Source organism: Ostrea edulis, chromosome 6, assembly GCF_947568905.1.
Source record: "Ostrea edulis chromosome 6, xbOstEdul1.1, whole genome shotgun sequence".
Lineage (NCBI taxonomy): Eukaryota > Metazoa > Mollusca > Bivalvia > Ostreida > Ostreidae > Ostrea > Ostrea edulis.
The window spans coordinates 51,646,153-51,668,314 of record NC_079169.1 but is presented as its reverse complement, the minus strand read 5'-3'; the positions used below and the strand labels follow the sequence as shown (position 1 = coordinate 51,668,314).

The window sequence follows — 22,162 nt, the reverse complement described above, 5'->3', positions numbered from 1 at the left end:
GGTAGGAGTGTTTAAGACACTATGCCTCATTTTCTATAAGAAATTGGAGTAAAAGGAATCCAGATTTGAAATCAGCATACTCAAAATTGGTAATTGCACCTGATTTTTATTGTTTTGGGTAATTTTTAAAAAAATGGGTGGTGGTTGCTAATGTATGCAGGTGTAATACACATGTATTTCAACATTTGAACATCATGGAAAATTTAGAAGTATTTCATTTTTTATTTGTACTTTTTATGAGTACTTTGAGGATATTCTATGTCAATTTGGATGAATTTAACACTTACTTGGGTTAGTGAAGACCGATGTAGAGGAGCCGGAAGTCGCAGTTGAAGATGGCGAAGTCTGTCTGGTCGTTGTTTTTAAGGTAGTTGCTGTATGACAGTTTATACTTGGTAAGTTCTTAGACAATTTATTATTTCCAAAATTCAAAATCCTCACGATAGTGTTTTAAAAATCATTCGTATATCTGCGTTTCTATCAGGACTTCCAACACATTACCATTTACTTTGCTTTAAACCTTTATTTCACAATAGCATTGACTTGAGTATTGGAGGAAACCACTGACCTGAACTAGGGGCGGCGGTCGTTACAGAGTGGGTGGTCTGACTGTGTGGGGTATGGCTAGTTTGTGTAGTGGTTTTGAACGTCGCTGTAGTAACTAACATCAGTGCACCGAAATAATATTTTGATTTATTTCTCGAAACATTGTAAATATCATAAGATTAAACATTCTCTCTGAAGAATTTATTGATGTGTAAACTCTGGACATTTTACTCACAAACTTAATAAAAGTGTGAGGACGTTTATGTCAAGTGTGTAAGTAAAACGTTCATGGTTTACACGCCGATACATTCTTCAAAAAGAATGTTTGATTCTTATAATTCCAATTCGTTCAATTTCTAAAGCTTGGATAATATCCCCGCACTTCATTATTTGTTTTCAGGCGCTTATGAATACATCGCTCTTTTCGGATTTATTGAAGTGTAAATTCTCGTTCAGCTTTATCTTTGTCCAATCAAAAGAATTGTAATTAATAACATTGGAATTATTTATCTTAAAACCAGTAATTTTTCTTCGTGTTACAATAACTGCTTTGTGACTTAGATATTCTAAAATATTATCTAATTATTTGCTTGAATGATTTAACATATATTTGCCTGGATGATTTAACATATATTTACCTGGGTTATGGAACGATGATTTAACATATATTTACCTGGATGATTTAACAAATATTTGCCTGGATGATTTGACATACACGTATATCTACCTGGATGATTTAATGTATATTTGCCTGGATCATTTAATATATATATTTACCTGAGTGATTTAACATTTATTTACCTGGATGACTTAACATATATTTACCAAGATGATTTTATGCTATATTTACCTTTATGATTTGACATATATTTACCTGGATTGTGGAACGATGATTTAATATATATTTGCCTGGATGTTAAAACATACATTTGCCTGGATGATTTAACATATATATATACCTGGCTGATTGAACACATATTTACCTGGATTACGAAACGATGATTTAACATATATTTGCCCAGATGATTTAACATATATTTCCCTGGATTATGGAATGATGATTTAACATATATTTACATGCACCTTGATAATTTAACATATATTTACCTGGATGATTTAACATATATTTACTTGGAAGATTTAACATAAATTTATCCGGATGATTTGATATATATTTACCTGGATGACAAGAGCAAGGATCACCTTGTTGTCTTACAGAACCTAAAATAGAACATTGATATTTTGTAAACAAAGAAAACGAAGTTGCAGTACCGAACTGTTTACGGGAAAATAAAGCACTTTATTACTTTGCATGTGGAACAACAGATTCGAAAAGCAGGTAGGATCGTTCTTATGAAGATTTTCAATATCCTTCCAACCTGAAAAATAAAGATATTAGGATAGCCAGCTGATTTTATTTAGTTTAAAATGCATTGTTACGCATATATTATAACTAATCCTTTTTATAAGTTCTATTTATTTCATGACACATAACCTATCTACATGTACTATGGTACTGCATGTGATTTATTCATGTGGATAAAAACATGAATATCTGTAAATGGATCTGAAAATGAAAACATGTCTATAAATGCAGCATCAACAACCTAACTACAAACCTACAAAATTCTCAATGTGTCTATTTATAGTCTGTTTCACAAATCCCACAAGGAACACAAATTATGTGTATGGGAAACACGGATCATTGGATCAGGTGCCTAGGAGGAGTAAACATCACCTGCCGCCCGGCCACACCTGCCGCGAGCCCTCCACGCCGATCAGTACCAGCATGCAAAGAACGGCCCAACAACCGAAAAAATATCATAATTATTACCAGCAATGTGAGAGTGACAGGTCTGAGGATACGCATGAGTGACGTTGAGTAGATGGTGGATTATACCTGAAAATTCAATCAACTCCTTTATGGTCACAATAAAATATCGATCAATCCTATCGCCACAATGTTCACCTTGTTTAGTCAGACATAAAGACCCCTAAGTTGGAAGCATTCAGAGTGTAAAATGTAATGCCCTTTCATGGCCCCACTCTGACTTCCGGTTATCAGGGTTACAACAAGATCCAATCTACACTCTATGAAGATGCTTGTATTTTACTAGAACTTTCTTTGGTCATTTTTATTGTACATTCCTCTGCAAATCTATAAGTCTCTATTGTAGCTCCATCCCTGCCTCGGGGTCATGGGATAAAGACAATGAATCTACACCACATAAGGATGCGTATACATTGGAAACCTGTAGTCCTTTGTCCTTAATTAAGTAGAATAATTTTACTTCTTTTTCTTTGTATAGCTTTAGATTTGAATTCTTGACCGGACGTAAAACAAATAAACAAAGAATCTATAACAATTAACGGGTTGGTTGTATCTTGTAATAATATATCGATTAGATTGATTAACCCCCCCCCCCTCTAGATATGTCAATGGTTCTATGATGGGGCTCGTATTATAGCCTCATTTTAGCGACAGTTGGTGAATTGTATATTGTTTAACATCCCGCTCGAGAATCTCTCACTCATATAGAGACGTCATCATTGCTGATGAAGGGCTGCAATTCGGCCTATGCTCGGCGCTTACGGCTTTTGAGCAGGGAAGGATCTTTATCGTGCAATGCCTGTTGCGATACAGGGCCATCATCTTTTGCAGTCTCATCCGATTGATCAATATATTGTTTAAATTCCCACTCTAGAATATTTCACTCATATGGAGAAGTCACCATTGCCTGTGAAGGGCTGCAAAATTTAGGCCTATGCTCGGCGTTTACGGCCTTAGAGCAGGGAGGGATCTTTATCGTGCTACACCAGCTGTGACACGGGCCTCGGTTTTTGCTGTCTCATCTGAAGGACCGTCCCATTTAGTCGCCTCTTACGAAAAGCAAGGGGTACTGAGGACCTATTCTAGTCCTGAAACTCGCGAGATTTGAACACTAATTAAAGAATCCAAAGTATAATTTAAAGGACGATGTTAATCATGCTTCGGTTCTAGTGGTCGAGTGGTCCTTAAGAAAGTTTGAGACACCCCAACCTATTTTTATCAGTTTCTAATCATGCCCCATTTGAAAGAAAAAGACCCTTTATTTGAACAAAACTTTAATCTTCTGTACACAAGGGTATTTGTATCATATCTGGTTGAAATTGACCTAGAAGTTCCTAAGAAGTCGAAACTATGAAAGATGAACGACAAGGATGTCAGACAAAATTTGATCAGAAATATTCATACTGTATGAGCTATCGCAGCAGATGAGCTAAAATTAGAACACTCAATACCATACTAAACACAATCAATAGCACTAAAACTCGATATAATGATATTGAAAAACGGAAGCTTCACCTCTATATATGTGGTGTCGAATGCATGTCTCATAAGCTGAAATCAAAAGAAAAACGTGCAGATATGTAAATGAGAGCTGAAATGTTAACGTTTATGTTGATAACTAAACAATTGATTGATTGTATCTTGTTTAACGTATATCACATATGGAGACGTCACCAAGGTAAAGGACTTCATTTAGGCCGTTGCTCGGCGCTTACGGCCATTGAGCAGTGAGGGTTCTTTAGCGTGTCACACCTACTGTGACACAGGACATCCGTTTTGTAAGGTTATCTCCGAGGACCCGTGACATTTACACCTGATATCGAGCGCTTGGCGATGAAACTGTCACCACCTGTTTTAACGACTAAGGTTTGTCGCGACCGGGATTGGAACACTGGCCTTCCGCATGCGGAGCGAACGCTCTAACCTCTAGGCCACAGCAGCGGTTTAACTGCTATGAATTGCTTGGGAAAACTAAAGAATTCTATGAAAAGTGAAGATAAAGAACAGTAAGCAATCTCATAAACCCAAGAAGGAATACAAAATTAAGAATATGGCTATTATAACATGGACTCTTGGATTCACCAGTGGTGGGATCAGGTGCGTAGGGGGAGGATGCATCACCTGTTGACCGGTCACAACGCCGTAAGCCCACTTATCTTGATCAAGCAAATGGAGTAATCCGTAATCAGAATCAGGATGTAAAGATGGTCTAACAATTGGCATGAAATACACCAGACGGTATTTGACCCAATGACAGGATGTATTTGCAAATAAGATCATAATAACGTCTATAGAATTTGCGAAATGCTGACTTTAAACGAGATTGTTGAGAACATTGTAGCACCAACGTTTTTGTCAGTAGCGATCCTCGATTTAAAAATTTATCATATGCAAAACAGGCTCTCGCGTATCGAACTAGTTGAGAGATATAAACACCATATGTAGGTGATAATAAAATATTTGTACAAAAATATGGAAAATTGACGATGGAGAAGTTGAAATCATCTCGTTTGTCTTGAAGTTGAGTTGTCATTTTGTTACTAACATCTACATGTATATTCAATAAAATATCCAAGTTTGGATCAGATGTTGAATTTCAAAGAATGAAATTTATACATCCTAAAACCACACGTAGGTGAAATACTTGCTGTGAATTATTAAAGTTATTATGTTATTTGTTATGGCAATGATTTATGATGATGGATATAATATTATTGTTAAGCCAATTTAAAAGTTCTCACCATCATGGCGAAAGCTATGGAACTCTAGGTCAAACTTTTTTGTACACACGCAGTGTCCTTCTCTTCCCTCCGGATATAGATCTATCAAAGAAAAACCACCACAGACTTATCAACATCCACAATGATAACAAGAAAAACAAAAACATATACGACAACAACATCTGTAACAGCAACAGCAATAAGAACAACAACACCATCAACACTATCAATATCAAAAGCAACAATAAACGTAAAAATTAACATGAATAGCAACACTGAAAACAATAATAGTAACAGCAACAACAACTATAGCAACAAAGATAGCAACACCAATAACAATACTAACAACACCAACAAAAGAATAATAGTAACAACAACACCAACAAAACAATAATAGTAACAACAACACCAACAAAACAACAATAGTATCAACAACAACACCAACAAAACAACAATAGTAACAACAACAACACCAACAAAACAACAATAGTAACAACAAAACAACAATAGTAACAACAACACCAATGACAATACTAACAACACCAACAAAACAACAATAGTAACAACAACACCAACAAAACAACAATAGTAACAACAACACCAACAAAACAACAATAGTATCAACAACACTAACAAAACAACAATAGTAACAACAACAATAAAAACAAAACAACAGTAGAAACAACAACACCAACAAAACAACAATAGTAACAACAACACCAACAAAACAACAATAGTATCAACAACACCAATAAAACAACATAAGTAACAACAACAACAACAACAACAACAACAAAACAACAATAGTAGCAACAACAACAACAACAACAAAACAACAATAGTAACAACAACACCAACAAAACAACAATAGTAACAACAACACCAACAAAACAACAATAGTATCAACAACACTAACAAAACAACAATAGTAACAACAACAATACCAACAAAACAACAGTAGAAACAACAACACCAACAAAACAACAATAGTAACAACAACACCAACAAAACAACAATAGTATCAACAACACCAACAAAACAACATAAGTAACAACAACAACAACAACAACAACAACAAAACAACAATAGTAACAACAAAACAACAATAGTAACAACAACACCAATGACAATAGTAACAACACCAACAATACAACAATAGTATCAACAACACAACAATAGTAACAACAACAACACCAACAAAACAACAATAGTAACAACAACAACAACAACAAAACAACAATAGTAACAACAACACCAATGACAATACTAACAACACCAACAAAACAATAATAGTAACAACAACACCAACAAAACAATAATAGTAACAACAACACCAACAAAACAACAATAGTATCAACAACACCAACAAAACAACAATAGTAACAACAACAACACCAACAAAACAACAATGGTAACAAAAACAACACCAACAAAACAACAATAGTAACAACAACAACACCAACAAAAGTAACAACAACAGCACTAATAAAACAACAAAAATGATAGCCACAAAAATGTGATAACAACACCAACGACAAAAATACAAAATAAAACTGCGACAAAAATCTATCAAGAATAGAAATGGCCGGGTTGCTTTGGACAGCAACAAGTAAGAGATGTGAGAGAAATTGATTACACAAAGTAGGTACCCTATTACGGGGACGCTCATCCGCCATTCTATAAGACGTTTGCACGTTCTGCATTCCGGCCAAAAATTATAAAAACAAAAACAACATATAGATAGCAAATATAACAACAAAAGCGAAAATAATAAAACAAAATAAGTAGTTTCACACATACATTCTTAATTGTTTTCCATTCAAATTTACCCTGGGAGTAATCTTCCAAAGATGGTCACCCACCCGAGGATGACCTTATTTACATGTTTTAATGGTAGATAATTGACCATCATTGAAAGATTATTCTTAGAGTATATGGTAATTGACTGACGGTCATTCGAGAGTTGTTCTCAAGGTACATGCTTTACTATCATTGGAAAACTAATGTCAGGAAAACGCTTAACTAGTATTGAAAGGTTATCTCAGTGTAAATAGTTAAGCAGTATTGGAAGGTTATTCTCAGGGTAATAGTTAAGCAGTATTGGAATGTTTTCTCAGGGTAAATAGTTAACCAGTATTGGAAGGTTATTCTCAGGGTAAATAGTTAACCAGTATTGGAATGTTTTCCCTTGGAAATAGTTAACCAGTATTGGGAGATTATTATCGGGGTAAATAGTTTACCAGTGTTAGAAGGTTATTCTCAGAGTAAATAGTTAATCACTATTGGAAGGTTATTCTCAGGGTAAATAGTTAATCACTATTGGAAGGTTATTCTTAGGGTAATAGTTAACCAGTATTGGAATGTTTTCTCTTGGAAATAGTTAGCCAGTATTGGAAGGTTATTCTCAGGGTAAATAGTTAACCAGTATTGGAATGTTTTCTCTTGGAAATAGTTAGCCAGTATTGGAAGATTATTCTCAGGGTAAATAGTTAACCAGTATTGGAATGTTTTCTCTTGGAAATAGTTAGCCAGTATTGGAAGGGTATTCTCAGGGTAAATAGTTAACCAGTATTGGAAGATTATTCTCGGGGTAAATTGTTTACCAGTATTAGAAGGTTATTCTCAGGTACATGGTTAACCAGTATTGGAAAGTTATTATCAGGTAAATGTTTAATTATTATTGGAAGGTTATTCTCAGAGTAAATAGTTAACTTGTACTGGAAGGTTATTCTCACGTAAATAGTTAACCATTATTGGAAGGCTATTCTAAGAGTAAATGGTTAACCAGTATTGGAAATTTATTCTCAGAGGAAATGTTAACCAGCATTGGAAAATTATTCTCAGGTAAATGTTTAGCCATTATTGGAAGGTTATTCTCAGAGTAAATTGTTAACCAGTATTGGAAGATTATTTCTAGGGTAAATGATTAACTTGTATTGGAAGGTAAATTCCCAAGGTAAACTGTCTTCAAAATGTTTTGCTTATGTTATGTAGTTTTCTCCCATTCTCATGGTACATGTGCAAATGGTATACTCTCACTTTCGTGGTAAATAATTTACTCTCATGATAAGTGGTTTACTCTCATGTTAAATAGATTACTCTCATGAACAAGAGATGTTTGTAAAACATATATGCCCCCCCCCCCTCCATGGTGCAAAATTGAAAAGGGTTATACACACACCTCATTTAATTGATAGTATTATCATCAATTCAAAATATTGAGCAGACAATATCTTCCTATGTCAAGAGTGACTTGACCATGTGACCTAAAATTCAATAGGGGTCATCAACTCCTTATGCTGTACCGGTGTACCAAGTTTGGTATGTGTCAATCAAGCAAATAATTTTTAAAATATAGGAGACAATATATTACTATGTCCAGTTCAACTATTGACTTTTGACCTCAAAATCAATATGGGTCATCCTCTCCTGAAGATGTACCAATGTACTAAGTTTGATGTCTGTCAAGTAAAAGGGTTATCAAGATATTGAGTGGACAGTATATTACTATATCCAGTTTGACCCTTGACCTTTGACCATGTGACCTCAAAATCAATAGGAGTCATCTTCTCCTGAATATACACCAGTGTACTATTTAAAGTTTGATGTCTGTCAAGCAAAGGGTTCTGAAGATATTGAGCAGACAGTATATTCCTATGTCCAGTTTGATCCTTGACCTTTGACCATGTGACCTCAAAATCAAAAGGGGTCATCTTCTCCTGAAGACGTACTAGTGTACCAAGTTTGATGTCTGTCAAGCAAAGGGTTCTCAAGACATTGAACGGACAGTATATTTCTATGCCCAGTTTGACCCTTGACCATATGACCTCAAAATCAATAGGGGTCATCTACTCCTTAGGATGTACCAGTGTGCCAAGTTTGATGTCTTCCAAGCAAAGGGTTCTCGAGATATTGAGCGGACATTATATTCCTATGTCCAGAGTAGATTGACCTTTGACCTTTTGACCTGAAAAACAATAGGGGTCATCTTCCACTCATAACCAACCCACATTTGAAATATCATTATCATCAAGTGAATGGTTCTCAAAATATTGAGCAGACAACATGTGGTCTACAGACCGACCGACCGACAGTTGCAAAACAATATGCCCCCTCTTTTTCAAAGGGGGGCATAAAAATGGTTTACTACCATCAGCGTGTAATTTTACCTGCCATGTGGTTGATAACTGTGTTCATATTCACTCCACTCGGCAAGTTGCCATGGAGAAACGACCATACTGAAATGAATTTATTTTTCTCTTAACTCTTAAATATACTTTCGCAGAGTGCACTATCAATCATCTTTGAAACTTGATACTGTACCATAAAAGGTGTCTAAAAAGTATTATAGATTTCATTCTTGAAGTTTCTCCAAATGATGATAATTTTTGGTACAGACGTAACAAACTTTCCCGTCACGAAGACCATTGCTGATTGAAATCGATAGTATTCCGATGATTAGTGATAATAATTTTACTTGTATGAAAAGTGAAAATATACCTGTATGCTGAGAAAGACACTCCCCAGTTTGATATGCTTTGTAAACTACAAAATGAAAAAAATAAATAATCAGATGCTGATCAAACAAATCTCTGACAATTCCAATTCGACCAATAATCTGATCATGTACATGTTCTTTCCTATACAACACTTCTTCCCTTCACTTCATGGTCTTTAAATTCTACTCAGTGTCTAATGTTTTAGTGTTGCAACGAAAAGTAAGAATTTTGAGAAAATATTCAGCTCTGTGGAAGAGATACTAAATAATTCGATGATTGATTGTATATTGTTTAACTTCCCTCTTAAAGAATTTTTCACTCATATAGAGACATCAGGCTATTTATAAATAGCGTTAGTGAAAGGAAAGTAAAACTTAGGCCGGGGTAAAAGTCAGGGAACTTCAAGTGCCTATTATCCAAAAAATAGGGCAGAACAGGGGAAAAGTCGATGCTGAGCAGAGTAAAATCACGGGAGGTGTTCTTTAGAATGACGTAGCGTTCTTACGTTCAGAGGCTGTGGAATTGAGGAGCTGCTGACTGCTACCATGAGTAACCGGAACCACAGTACCTAATTTATTACAATGATATGGAGTCAATATATTTGTTGTTCTAACAAGTATACCGAGACACGATGTATCACATGACAAACTTTGTTACCTCCCTTTAGTGTGGGATTAAGGTGGTTCATTACACCAACATCTTATTGAATGGCTCGTTAAAACACCTTGTGTGAAGGAAGATTTCACCATCGAAAGAGTAATAAAAAGTCTCTATTATTATATATGATATTTCTTTGCATGCCAAGAAATTCTTAGCAAAATCTCCGGTATAGAAAAACCGTTATAAATCAGTGACCGCAATTAAGAGATAAGCGACGGCTATTATTAATCAGCATGTAATATGGCCCTATTGAAGCCAACGAATTCAGACTGGACAGGATTTCTTGGCATGGTCATGATTTTTGTGTATTCAACTAAAACACTCAAATAACTCCATACCGGCTTATTTGGTCAGTTTTAAAAATTATTTTTGCACATTAATGGAAAAAATTACAAATTCTGACCACCCCCCCCCCTTTGCACTTCATCACATATTTTGAATGTTTAAATTGATGCCAATAACGCGCTAATGCCGAATAATGCTGTTGGAAATGCTCATTGTTACCCGTCTCGTCTCACCGTAAAACAACATCCTACGCAGAATTTTCGAAAGTTTTTACCCGCAAACAATACTACACTCGAATCCACATGTTTTTCACATGTGTGTAAACAGCCTGAGTGCACCTCAGGAAGTAACCTCAGCTACCAACATCAAATAGTTCCTTTGTATACAACTGATTTTTAGCATGTTCACTGTAGCTAAGATCTACTATAGAGGATTTGAATGCAAACTTTGGCTAATACATTCAACACAAATGATCAACAGATGGATATATATACACACATGAAAAAAAAACTTACGACTTTCACAGAAAGTTCCCCCCCACCCAGGAGCACATGAGCAGACATTGGGTTGAACACAGGTTCCGCCATTTTGACAGGCAGGGCTACAAGTTGCTGAAACACAGAAATAAGAATGGTAATAAAAGCTCCAGCATTTTCTGACTAAGACACAATGACTGCAACGTATATGGACAGCCAATGTTTGTGAGACTCTGAAGAGGTACTAAGATACCCCCCCCCTCCCTTTTGTGACTGGATAAAAAAAGATGAAGAAAAAATGTTTTACTTTAAAAAAATATCATTGTTTCTCTGATTAAAATCTTTATCCAACCCCTTCAGCTATATGTATAAAAGGGTATATAAATGCATATCTACTGAAATAGTGAGTCACCATGAAGAAACGTGACTTCTATTTTGTCAACAGGCCTAATTCAGTTTTACTAAATAAACATACAAAATATATTCAGACAATTTCCTTATACATCTCATACAAAACAACATTTTTCTAAATGTCTATACTTTCACCACTTTTTTGCTGTATTTTTGTGTCTCAATATTAATGATCTAATCACTGTCAGAAAGTAGAATTTCCTATGGTTTGTAATGTTTGCACATCTTTATGCAATATTAATGTATCTCATGCATGACACAAAGTTCCTCAAGTCTCTCTGTTCATTTTCATAGTCATAGGATATTGCATCCCCTCTTTTTCAATATCACATTTATTCATTTAGTTTCTTTTCTCAGTCTAGGATTCCCCCCCCCCCCCCAATTCAAATAAACATATAAAAATAATATCTATATTTTACTTACGTATACACTTTGGAAACGATGAGCCATAGAAGAATTGCCCAGTCAAAGGATCACAATCCTTCTGTATGGTGGTGTCTCCATTGTCAAACTGATACCCTGAATTACATTGTGCTGTACACCGACTGAAATATAATGAGAATTTTGATTGGGTCAAATCCCATCCACATTCTTGCAATGGCACCACTCAAATGATCAGGGCATATTATCTAAAATCATCCACACCCATACGAAATTGAGGGGGGGGGGCTAAATTTTGCAGCCCTTCAATGGCAATGATTACGTCTCCATATGAGTGAAAAATTCTTGAGGGGGACGTTAAACAATCAATTAATAGTACCACATCAATGTCATTTATACGTTTTAAACTTACCTGTAGTACTATAAACTACCATCATGTTTACTTTATAAGATTCGTATTTCAAGTACTATTTTTGTTTCACAACAGAAATGTCATTTGAAATTTGTTGAAAAGGACTGTTTCAGATAACATTGTACAAAAAGACTCTTATCAAAATCATAGTATTTTCATAAAGCTTTCATTTTTTTTCTTCAAATTAACACGAGCTGTCACAAAAAAGAATTTTTAAAATCCTTGGATCTGTAAAAATAACAAATTGAGGTAGAAATGAATCAATATCTACTCAGAGTTATCGTTCCTTACACTCAGTGACACATATACCTCAATGTCTCAAAATTAGCAGTATTCCACGTGTAAATCCACTTTTTCCATAGTTAATTAAAAATAGAACAAAGAACTAGTTTAAGAAATAATATGTTTTACGGCGTGACCATGTTTGAGGGCGAAGCAAACAAATTTTGGCATTAGTATCTATATCCAAAACAGAGCAAAAACAACCCGAAGTTAGCACGAGGACGAAACTGTATCAAAGCATCCTAATTTTGGATATTTGATCCGCCTATATATTGAACGTGGGAAATATAAGGCAATTGATGTAAACAGTACATTGTGACGTCATATTCAGCGTCGTTATTTAGCAAATTTACAAACATAGCGTTTGAACCACAACAAAAAGCATGGCTTTAATCGTGGAGTGATTATATATGATTAAGAAAATAAGATTTACATGCTTTTACGAATTTTATGTAACATCTCAGAACGACGTGAACTAGGGTAGACGAGATTCAAAATGGAGGAATACATGTCCACGCGCTAATATTCGAATCGACGCCATTAGTACCAAACTTTTCAAGTTCCATAGGTATGGTTTAATTTTTCATTATTTTCCTATATTTTCGTTTTAAACATGTATATACGTGTTACCTACAGTATAGGGAGAGCTCCGCTCTTACGGCCCTTCGGGCCGTGAGAGGGCTTCGCCCTCTAATATATATACGGTGTGACCGTTGGACCGAGCGAAGCATGATATGGTCATTGGCGTGTCCCAAGTGATAGTCATAATTCTGTTCAGTACGGTAAATTACAATTCATTTAAAAATATATATTATTTATGAAATTCCCCTTGCGCTAAACGCCCAGTATCAAAGGGGGATATCTATGAGGATACACATGTAATTACAGGATCCGCCTATTCCTTTAACGCGGAGAATATAGCACCAGCCGACGTAAACCGTGCATAGTGACGTCAGATGTAGCCTCGACTTTTTTCTTCATCTTTCAAACCAAACAATTATAAACAATAATTCATTTCAAAATATATATTATTTATGAAATTTTCCTTGCACTAAACGCCCAATAACATCTAAATATTAAAGGGGGATATACGAGGATAACAGTTCTACAGGATCCGCCGATTCATTTAAAGCGAGGAATATAACGCCAGCCGACGTAAATCATGCATTGTGACGTCACATTTAGCCTCGACATTTTTCTCTTTCAAATCAAACAATTATAAACAACACTACACCCCGTTTGCAATTTAAAAGACAGTTAAAACAAAACAAATTAACCAATAAATTCAAAGTGCTAAAAAGTAAGCCTAAATATCGTATATTTTTAATGAAAGAAACTCATGAACTCGTTCATCTATTTAGTCGTATTTCTGTTTTTCTATTTGATGATTGGCTAAAGACTGTAACAATAATAATCATACCATTCATTTTTAACAAACTGGGTGTTTGAATTACAAATTGCACGTTAGTCTTGTATTTTTGGCATTCAAAATTAAAACACGAACAACTGTAGAAGCAACTAATGAACAAAGCATAATGGCGGCGCCCATATGGATCACAAAATTTTCAGTGAACGTATATAGAGATTATCTGTATTCATTTGCAGATTTTCTCATTTTTTATTTTACGTATACGTGTTACCTTTAGAGCCTTGCTTCGCAGACGAGCCTTCGGCCCGTCCGAGCTTCGCTCGGTATTATTCGCATTCCCACACAATTCAATGTTTATGGTGTCACAAAAAGACTTGATATTTGCTTTTAATATCAAGTTACATATATTTCTACTTTATAGATAAAATTGCCGACTACTGTGAGTTAATCCGAGATTCCTATGACTCTGAGGCCTGGGGGAGCCCCGCACATGTCATAATATAAAAGCGGGGGTAAGAGTCAGAGGAATCTCGGATTACCTGCGAGTGTGATCACATATCAACTCATTAAGAAAGTGATCAATTTATTTGCCGAAATTTAATTTCTTTTAAAAAAAAATGATATCTATATCAATCTTTACTAAAACTTATAATTCCTTGATTGATTCGTTTTAGTACTTTTAAAGATCTCTGGAGGCTTACCTGCTACTTTTAAAATGTTTTCATGTTGTGTTATATTCTTAACCGGACACACGTCCGACGAAATCAAAACCAGCATGTAAACGGTGATGTTAAAACTTCCGATTTGAAGAAATATATATTCTGGAGCTTTTAAAAAAAAAAAATTATTGATATTATAATGAACCGATCTATATCATCATGATTATTTGTGTTTTATATCCATTATATCCATATAAACCCCGCACTAAATTGTATTCTGATAAAGGACACGAAGTTCCCAAACAGAACAAGTACTGGGCCTTTTCCGTCAAGTCGAAAAGTTAACGGAAAAGGCCGAGTGATGATCAGCAATATGACCCTTCATCTGTCATGTCAGTATTGTTATAGGGATATCTACATCATAATGGTACAGATTTGTGATACCGACAGATATTTAGTTACTTACTAAAATATGGTTGAATCCCCACAGTTTATTTGTCCATCCGTTGGTGGAGATAAAGGCTTGCAAGCCCCTGATACTGCAAAACACAAGTTGTACATGGAATTAATTATAAAATGCTTAAATTTAAAAAAAAACCCAAAAAACAAAACAACTAAAAAAAACAAAAACAAAACAACAACAACAAAAAACAACAAAAAACAAAAACAAAAAAAAACAACAGCTTCTATATAGTGTAATAAAATTCTCGCCATTTTATCTACCGCTGATAATAAATATCCAGTTCTCCAGCTATAATCATATATTATAATGACTGAATTTATTTACTTTTTTTTTTCATTTAGGCCTAGATATATATATTTTTGATAACTTACGCATCGGTGTGTAGATATTTTGAAAAAGAAACTATATTATAAGAAACCGGGAAATCAGCTTGCATGTTCTTACACAAAAATGTGCATTTTCACGGGAGCTTGATGACGCGACCTTTGTCTGTGAGTTTCAGTTAGAAACACTTGCCTATAAAGTCCACTATTACAGCCCTTTAATAATAAAGGACAAAAATTTATTTATATATACATATATAATTTATGTATTCTTATATGATAATGTTTGACGAAGAAAGCAAAGAAATTTCAACATTGATAATGATTGCCTACTTTTTTGTATATTTATATATTTTTCTAAAAAAAAAAAGAACGAGAGAGAGAGAGAAAGAGAGAGAGAGAGAGAGAGAGAGAGAGAGAGAGAGATAGATTGATTAAATCTACATCATGTTGAATTCAACAACCATAAAAGATGGGGGATCTTAATTTTAATGGTGTGTCCAGGGGTCCGTGTTTGCCCAACTATCTATTTTGTATTGCCTGTAGGAGTTATGAGATTGATCACTGTTCGTTATCTTCACCTTGCATTTAACCATCGAGTTTGTATCTCTGCTGGTGGACAGTCTGTCCCCGAGGATACTTGTCGCTCGATATATGTTCCTTCATGAATATACACAATAAGGAAACAATACTGGCTGACACGTCGCCCAGTATAAAAAGGTGTCACTCTGTGGAGTCTATAAGGGACACAGGTTCCTACAGATCGGTTGGTGTCCCTCGGATTATCCTTCGAGACATCAAAGATTTGTCGTATGTACAATCGTCAGATTGTCAGCTTTGGTACAGAAACCAAAATTCTTATACCCAAATTAAAGACTGTTATGTTCCTTTAAGAGATATATTTGATAATTCATTTTCAGACCTCATGTGTTCAACCTCAAAATGTTCTGCAAAAAATTGCAAAACTTGTGATATACTGATCACTAAAAATTCATTTAGTAGTAATTTAACTGGACGTAGTTTCTGTACCAAAACGTTTGATAATCTGACATGTAAATCTTCTAACGTTGTCTACGCCATTGAGTGTAACCTGTGTGGCTTAATTTATGTGGGAGAAACCAAGGGTTCACTTAATAAAAGAATATCGGGGCACAGATTTCAAATTAATAATGGTGGTAACCAACTTCTTTACAAGCATTTTAATGCACCGGACCACTCCATCTTGTCCATGAGGGTAAGGATTTTAGAAAAAATTTACCATCACACAAAGAATCCTACATTAAGCACCCCTTTTCGTAGACAACGAGAAGATCACTGGATCAGGACCCTAGGCACTGCATTTCCATATGGATGCAATGATAATGTATATGATGTGGGAAATTTGACTAGTCCACAAGGAAATAATGTTAATGTGATGGGACTCTTTCCCAATACCCAAAGACGAAAACGCAGTCACGGACATCGTTCATATAAAATACCAAGTATAAATGATGTCACGTTTGATACACTTTTGCCTCACGTCAACAGACAATTGGGTCCACATCATATTCGTACAAAACTTTACTCTATTCCATTGAGGGTTTTACATACGTTATTTGAAGAAGCTATGGCTAATCTATACTTGGATTTTCAACACCTGAATATAGGCTTAACTCTATGATTATGGATGTTGCCTACCACAGGCTCTATAAACCAGCACGGACCATGGATGATATTCCTTCCAAATCATGCCGTCAGTTCCTTAAGCTCAAATTTACAAACAAAGGAATAGATGCCGTCAACATAAGCAACATTCTTCGTCATAAAAGGGTTCAGTCGTGTATTCCAACTTATTTCAAGTTCAAGTCTACACCCTGTATTTCCTACAGCTATACTTCTACTATTGCATCCAAACTTTTTAATTATAAACAAACTTTGCAGTGCTTAGATATAGACCATCTTATATGTAATCCACCAACATGTTCTTGTTCTTCATCTTCTTTCAACTACAGTCCAGCTGGACATGTCATTACTGGTGATGTTGATATAGTTGAAAATGAGGACCTCAAATCACTTATTCTTAAAGGTCCTAAATACAGAGAACCTCGGTCTTTTAATTGGCGACAGAACTTCATCTCTATTATGAGTTCTGTCGAAGATTATGCCAGACGATGGGCTAAATATGAAAAAGAAGAACTTGATACATTGTCAGAATGGGTTAAAAGCATAAGAGGGATATTAAAATCCCGCATTAGACACATGAAAACAAAAGTACGTACCATCTATCCTTCTGCGTTTAGTAAACCAGAAGTGATAAAAGAATTAGATAGGTTACATGAGGAATATGTTTTGGTTCCAGCTGACAAAGCTAGTAACAACATTGTCTTTGTTTGTAAGGCTCATTATTACAACTGTATTTTAAACGAACTTGGCATTAATTCCACTTTTGGTAATCATACTTATACTCCAACTACCCTTTCAAAAGACGAAATTCTTCAAAACCATGCTTCAGTTTTAGACACATTTAATATTCCAGTCAATGGGTCGAATGAATATGAGTTACCGTACCTATACTGGATTCCTAAACTACATAAAAACCCTTACAAACAAAGATAAATTGCTGGATCCAGTAAGTGCTCTACTAAGCCCCTATCTTTGCTCCTCACGAAAATGTTAACAGCTGTGAAGGAGAAACTTCAAACTTACTGTGCGACTACATATGCCAGAAGTGGTGTTAATCAAATGTGGATTCTAAAAAATTCTAAAGAACTTTTAGTAAACTTGAAATCACAGAATTTTTCCCAAATCAATAGCATTAAAACCTATGACTTTTCAACACTATACACGACCATTCCTCACGATAAATTAAAGATTAGACTTTTTGACGTCATAGACAGTTGCTTCTTCAACAAACACGGAAAACGGAAATATTCATACCTAGTGATCAGTCATTCAAAAACTTACTTTGTTAAACACCACTCTGATTCCACGCACAAGTACTCTGAAGTTGAAATAAAAAATATGCTCGAGTTCCTCATTGACAATATCTTCGTGGTCTTTGGTAATCAGGTCTTCCAACAGTCTGTTGGAATTCCCATGGGCACGAATTGTGCTCCTTTGTTAGCTGACCTGTTTTTATATTCATATGAAGCAGAATTTATTCAAAAACTTCTACGTGAGAAGAAAAAATATCTCGCTGTGACCTTCAATTCGACTTTTAGATATATCGATGACGTTTTGTCTATTAACAATGATAGCTTTCATTCATATGTCGATTTGATATATCCCTGTGAGCTCGAAATAAAGGACACCACAGAGTCGTCCACTTCTGCTTCATACTTAGATATTTTATTGAAAGTAGACATTAACGGCAAACTAACAACTCAACTGTATGACAAACGGGATGATTTCAGCTTCTCCATCGTCAACTTCCCACATTTATGTAGCAATGTTCCATTATCACCTGCATATGGTGTTTATATATCTCAACTGATTCGATATGCAAGAGCTTGTTCTGGGTATGGTCAGTTTTTAAATCGAGGTAAGCTACTGACAAACAAGTTGATGGTACAGGGATTTCAACAGTCTCGATTGAAGTCAGCATTTCGCAAATTCTATGGTCGTTATAACGATCTAGTTCGTCAATACAACCTCGCATTGGGTCAAATGCTGTCTGACGTGTTTCATACCGATTGTTAAGCCGTTCTTGGCACACTCATTTTGACTGCGGATAACTCCGTTTACCTGATCAGGATATGGGGCTCACGACGGGTGTGACCGGTCAACAGGGGATGCTTACTCCTCCTAGGCACCCAATCCCACCTCTGGTGTGTCCAGGGGTCCGTGTTTGCCCAACTATCTATTTTGTATTGCCTGTAGGAGTTATGAGATTGATCACTGTTCGTTATCTTCACCTTGCATTGAAGACAAGAAAAAGAAGAAGAAAAAATTAACCCACATTACATCACAAAGGTGACAGTTGTTCCTACAACTATTGGAAATTAAATAAATACATCAATCATTATGTCGAGATTGATATCGTACGAGACTCGAATATTCTTGTTTTAAAAAGATAAGAACAAAAACCGTAATCTTGGTGTAAGAGAAACGTAAAAATTTACAGCATGTATCTGTAACTAGTAACTTATGTGTTACATCTCCCGTGCGAAAGGTCGCCGTGATATCGGAATCAAGATTTTGAACTGTCTAGCAAAACAAATATGATTCATCAATTTTGTTATTTTATATAGCAATTTATTTTCAGTTAACAAAAGCTATCTGATATGAAGAACCCCTAGAGGGGATTTGGCACACGGAGGGTATTGAAAATTATGGGTGTTTGGCAAACAGAAAGTGTACAAATATAGACCAGTCGATATGAATGTGTTTACCAGGTATACCTGTAAGATAGGACCATAAGGAAAACAGCTATGGCACTGATTAACTTTTTAAAACATAACCCGTAACTCAGTTAAAAGTGTCTTCCATGTATTTATTATTTACTCATTATATAGGCTTTTCATAAATCTTATGAAAAACACATTCATATAATTCTTGCCCCCCCCTCCCCCATGCCCCCCTCATGCCCCCCCCCCCCCCAATGAAAAGTTACGAAAATCACAACCTTCTGAACATATCGAGTTTCTATTTTTAGGTTTAATTCCAATGATTTGATTTTACGCATTTTTCATTTCTTTTCATTAATAGGTCCTATCTATATCATGCCAAGAAATTCTTAGCAAAATCTCCGGTATAGAAAAACCGTTATAAATCAGTGACCGCAATTAAGAGATAAGCGACGGCTACTATTAATCAGCATGTAATATGGCCCTATTGAAGCCAACGAATTCAGACTGGACGGAATTTCTTGGCATGTTAAGCAGAGCGAGCTCGAGTATATGTAAACATTTACTTAACGGTGGAATACGCAACAAAGAGTGACATATTAATACATTTTATGCATGAATAAATTATACTGAGGTCAAACATGGACGATAATTGCCCGTGTTCATATAGTATTTGATTGATTTAGATATCCAGGGAAAGATAACTCCCATTATTAACGTACTCACAACGTACCGGTGGTATACATTAATACAATGTTTATACATTTCTGAATGATGAGTGAATCTTTATTTTCATCAGAATCTTTTCCATCACACTCACAGACCAGGTCCCCATACCCCTACCAGTGTCAATCTGTGACTGATAGCAGTGCGGTATTTAATTTGATATAGTCTAGAGGAAATTCGAAATTTGGTAGTGACATTTCTTCCTCACTGAATTAGCTGGATTTTTAACGTTTAAAGAAAAGTGGGATATGGACTGGGGGGTTAAAAATGCTATTTGCCAAATTTACAATAATATTAATTACAAGGCAAGGCAAAAGGGGTCATAAGCTACAGATGATGCAATTTTCACTTGCAAGTTGCACTGCCACTAGTTACACTTAATTAGTGACTTACTTAAATAAAGTAACTTACAAATATTTTATTTATTTATCTATCATTTTTTTTGTTGATATCATGGTTTGTACTTGAAGAGTCATCGCAATAAAGGGACATTAATTATTAGTGTAACAAAAAAACCTGATCATGCAGTTTTTAAATTTCTGAAGTTTGAAAAAATAAAAATAAATAAATAATAGATTCTGATACCACTCAGCCCCCCAACTGGCCAGAGAGTTCTGCTTCTGTCAGTTCTGATGCAACTAGCTCATCACCCAGACTGTCCAGACAGCCCAGTGTTTCGGTAAATTCTGATAATGATGCAACTCAGCCCCCCCCCCCCCCCCGACAGAACTACCAGAAGTTCTCGGAAAAGACTTGCTGATGTTTCATAAATCAGTTTTCCTATTAATTTTACTTTTGCTCCTGTTCATCAGTTGATTAGGCTATGGCCCAATCTGTTAAATTTAAGATCGTTGATCCGCTCCGTATTCGTCTTCCTTTCCTGTATCTGTGAAGTCCAGAGGTGAGATACATTCTTTCCAAAACAACTAAGAATGTTCATGGAACAATTTAGTATTAATTGTTTTCCTTATCTGTTGTATGCCTTATTTCAAGAAATAACTTTCAGGTCACTTTATAATGTGAAATGGAACATTTTCAATTTTTGACAACCTGACGGTAGGGGTGTTTAAGACACTATACCTCATTTTCTGTAAGGAAGTGGAGTAAAAGGAATTCAGAATTGGATGCAGCATACTCAAAATTGGTAATTACACCTGCTTTTTATTGTTTTGGGTAATGGTGTTTCAAGAAATAAAGTTGGGTCACTTTTTGATGCGAAATGAAACATTTTCCGTTTTTGGCAACCTGACGGTAGGAGTGTTTAAGACACTATGCCTCATTTTCTATAAGAAATTGGAGTAAAAGGAATCCAGATTTGAAATCAGCATACTCAAAATTGGTAATTGCACCTGATTTTTATTGTTTTGGGTAATTTTTAAAAAATGGGTGGTGGTTGCTAATGTATGGAGGTGTAATACACATGTATTTCAACATTTGAACATCATGGAAAATTTAGAAGTATTTCATTTTTTATTTGTACTTTTTATGAGTACTTTGAGGATATTCTATGTCAATTTGGATGAATTTAACACTTACTTGGGTTAGTGAAGACCGATGTAGAGGAGCCGGAAGTCGCAGTTGAAGATGGCGATGTCTGTCTGGTCGTTGTTTTTAAGGTAGTTGCTGTATGACAGTTTATACTTGGTAAGTTCTTAGACAATTTATTATTTCCAAAATTCAAAATCCTCACGATAGTGTTTTAGAAATCATTCGTATATCTGCGTTTCTATCAGGACTTCCAACACATTACCATTTACTTTGCTTTAAACCTTTATTTCACAATAGCATTGACTT

General features: G+C 35.2%; 1 protein-coding gene across 1 annotated transcript in view; it reads right to left on the bottom strand.

Annotated features, from left to right (window-relative positions):
• Window positions 1-22,162, bottom strand: part of LOC125647484 (uncharacterized) — an 82,267-nt gene that overhangs the window by 26,288 nt on the left and 33,817 nt on the right. Inside the window, exons 20-33 of the mRNA XM_056139872.1 lie at window positions 21,905-21,991; window positions 14,998-15,070; window positions 11,852-11,973; window positions 11,057-11,152; window positions 10,102-10,164; window positions 9,598-9,642; window positions 9,267-9,335; window positions 5,119-5,199; window positions 3,893-3,928; window positions 2,381-2,446; window positions 1,854-1,925; window positions 1,726-1,767; window positions 569-661; window positions 288-374 (exon numbers count right to left, since the gene is read on the bottom strand). Coding sequence (XP_055995847.1) covers window positions 288-374; window positions 569-661; window positions 1,726-1,767; window positions 1,854-1,925; window positions 2,381-2,446; window positions 3,893-3,928; window positions 5,119-5,199; window positions 9,267-9,335; window positions 9,598-9,642; window positions 10,102-10,164; window positions 11,057-11,152; window positions 11,852-11,973; window positions 14,998-15,070; window positions 21,905-21,991 — 1,032 coding nt within the window. The remainder of the gene's footprint in view (window positions 1-287; window positions 375-568; window positions 662-1,725; window positions 1,768-1,853; window positions 1,926-2,380; window positions 2,447-3,892; window positions 3,929-5,118; window positions 5,200-9,266; window positions 9,336-9,597; window positions 9,643-10,101; window positions 10,165-11,056; window positions 11,153-11,851; window positions 11,974-14,997; window positions 15,071-21,904; window positions 21,992-22,162) is intronic.